The sequence below is a fragment of the Malania oleifera genome, chromosome 12, assembly GCF_029873635.1.
Source record: "Malania oleifera isolate guangnan ecotype guangnan chromosome 12, ASM2987363v1, whole genome shotgun sequence".
Classification (NCBI taxonomy): Eukaryota; Viridiplantae; Streptophyta; class Magnoliopsida; order Santalales; family Ximeniaceae; genus Malania; species Malania oleifera.
The window spans coordinates 76,860,070-76,862,227 of NC_080428.1; the positions used below are offsets into that span (position 1 = coordinate 76,860,070).

General features: G+C 33.6%; 1 protein-coding gene across 1 annotated transcript; it reads left to right on the plus strand.

The window, feature by feature from the left end:
* Positions 1-495: 495 nt before the first annotated feature.
* LOC131144418 (probable nucleoredoxin 1) lies at positions 496-1,703 on the plus strand. Its single transcript, XM_058093055.1, has 2 exons — positions 496-877; positions 1,046-1,703. The coding sequence occupies exons 1-2, from the start codon at positions 728-730 to the stop codon at positions 1,454-1,456; spliced, it is 561 nt and encodes a 186-aa protein (XP_057949038.1). The 5' UTR covers positions 496-727; the 3' UTR covers positions 1,457-1,703.
* The last annotated feature ends 455 nt before the right edge of the window (positions 1,704-2,158 follow it).

Consider the following 2,158-nt stretch of genomic DNA (forward strand, 5'->3'; position numbering starts at 1 on the left):
ATAACGTGTTATAAAATATGCAGAAAAATAAATAAAGATGAGGCAAAAATTTACGTAGTTCATCTATGCCTACTCCACAATCGGATGTGATAAAAAATTTTACTATTTCGGGAGGAATTACAACATGATTTGGATCTTCGTTTTGTATAAAATATCTTCGTTTTTGTACAAAATATCTCTCTTTTTTTTATCTCTCATTTTCTTTCTATATGCCTACTTACTTCAAACATGCATTATGTCTTCAAGCACGCAATATTTGTGTGTCAAAATGAGAGGGAAAATGTATAATAAGGGTAACCAAGAATTTATTAGGATGAAAAAACGAAACGTGATAACCATTATTCTCTTATGGTTTTCATAACATCTACCTCAAACAAAACTTGAATTTTAAATTTTAAATTTAAATTTATATAAAATATAATATAAAATTATAAAATATTTTATTCAATTCACACAAATTTAAATTTAAAGTCTTATAACCTTTATTTTCAAATCCTACCTTATTAAATTGCTACATCAATGGCTATGAATTTGTGTACCATTACCTTAAAAATGAGGCGAAAGAATGTCAGACCCTAGGGTTTTCCGCGTTGGTCCTCGAGAAGTTCTCGCTGATGGAAAATTTTCAATTCAGAATTACTTAAAAAATTCGGAGTTTCTACATACAAAAGAGATTGTGCAAGAAGTGACTGCATGAACATCTTTCTTGCAGAGTTCAATCGTTACCATGTCCATGTATGATGATCTTACAATCTCCAAATCCGAACAAGCCATCCGCACCTTCCCATATAGGGATATCAATCTTCTCGGTTTGTTGGCCGGCGTGCAGGAAAATGGTGAGCAGAGAGATTTTCTCATCCGGAACAACGGCGATCAGGTAATTGACCTAGAATTTCTTCACTTCTGAATGCCGCAGTTGAGTTCGAGGGCTCAATTGATGACGTTTTAATTCAGAGCATGCCTATCAAGTCTGAGTCTCACTTTAGCGATCGTCGATTTCGCAAGTTCGGTGTATTGAAACGCTATGAACGAATAAATTTTACAGGTAAAAATTGATGAATTGATAGGGAAGACGGTCGGGGTGTACTATACGGCGGCATGGTGCTGCCCGTCTCGGAAATTCACCCCTAAATTGGTGGAGGCGTACCGCGAACTCTCGGCGAAAACCGCGAAAGCAGGATTCGAGATCGTCTACGTCTCGCAGGATGAAGATGAGGAGACGTTTAATGAATTCTTCTCCGAGATGCCATGGCTGGCGGTGCCCTACTCTGATTCAGAAGGTCTCAAACGCGCTCGCGGATTGTTGAGTTTCTCATTTCTGCCCTACCTTGTGATCTTCGATGAAGAGGGGAAACAATTGAACACCGAGGGGAGAAAGCATGTAGAGAAGCATGGAGCAAAAGCGTATCCCTTCACTCCAGAAAGGATCCAAGAGCTAAGCAATTTAACACCATAAATCATTCATGAAGCCGCAGAAAAATGCTTTTGGGAATTTGTGCTTTGCGTTTGATCTATCATCTCGATCTAAATTTCTTCTTACTGGTTTCAAAGTTAGAACACTCAGGTTCACATCTCTATGCTGCTTAATTCAATCTGTTTAATTCAGATTTCTGCACTTATATGTTTAATCATCAGAGTGTGAAAAATCCAATACTTAAGTAATTCAACCAAGAGTGATAATATATCAATTAAGTTGCATCAAAGTGTTAGACGATTGCTCCTCAGTCTTATGTTCTGTTTGTCTATGAAGAAATTAAGTTTTCATAATTACTTTAGAGTTTGAGAAGCCTACAATCTAATTTGGATCAAATTTAAAATAAATTTGTATGTATTATAATTTTTAATTGAAAATTTTATGTCTAGAAACACAAGATAAGAATCAATTTTTTATTTTTTTGTTTTTAATATCCATAACTTCTCCCAACCTTCCTTATATCTACCTTCAAAAGCTTTTGTTTCTTCTGAAAATTGGAAGAGGAACTGCAGAATTAAAAATTAAAAAGCTCTAACCTGCTAATATTTATAAAACTAATACAAATTAAAAATTTAATTAGAAAATATTCATTTTCATCTTTAAATTAAATCATATTATAAAAAGATAATTAAAATAATTAAAATAAAAATAATACATATTTAAAAAGAACTATAATAAAAATAA

Coding starts and splice junctions, on each gene's coding strand:
- LOC131144418 (XM_058093055.1), top strand. CDS start 728: ATGTCCATGTATGATGATCTTACAATCTCCAAATCCGAACAAGCCATC. Junction 878..1,045: donor TCCGGAACAACGGCGATCAG/GTAATTGACCTA, acceptor TAAATTTTACAG/GTAAAAATTGATGAATTGAT.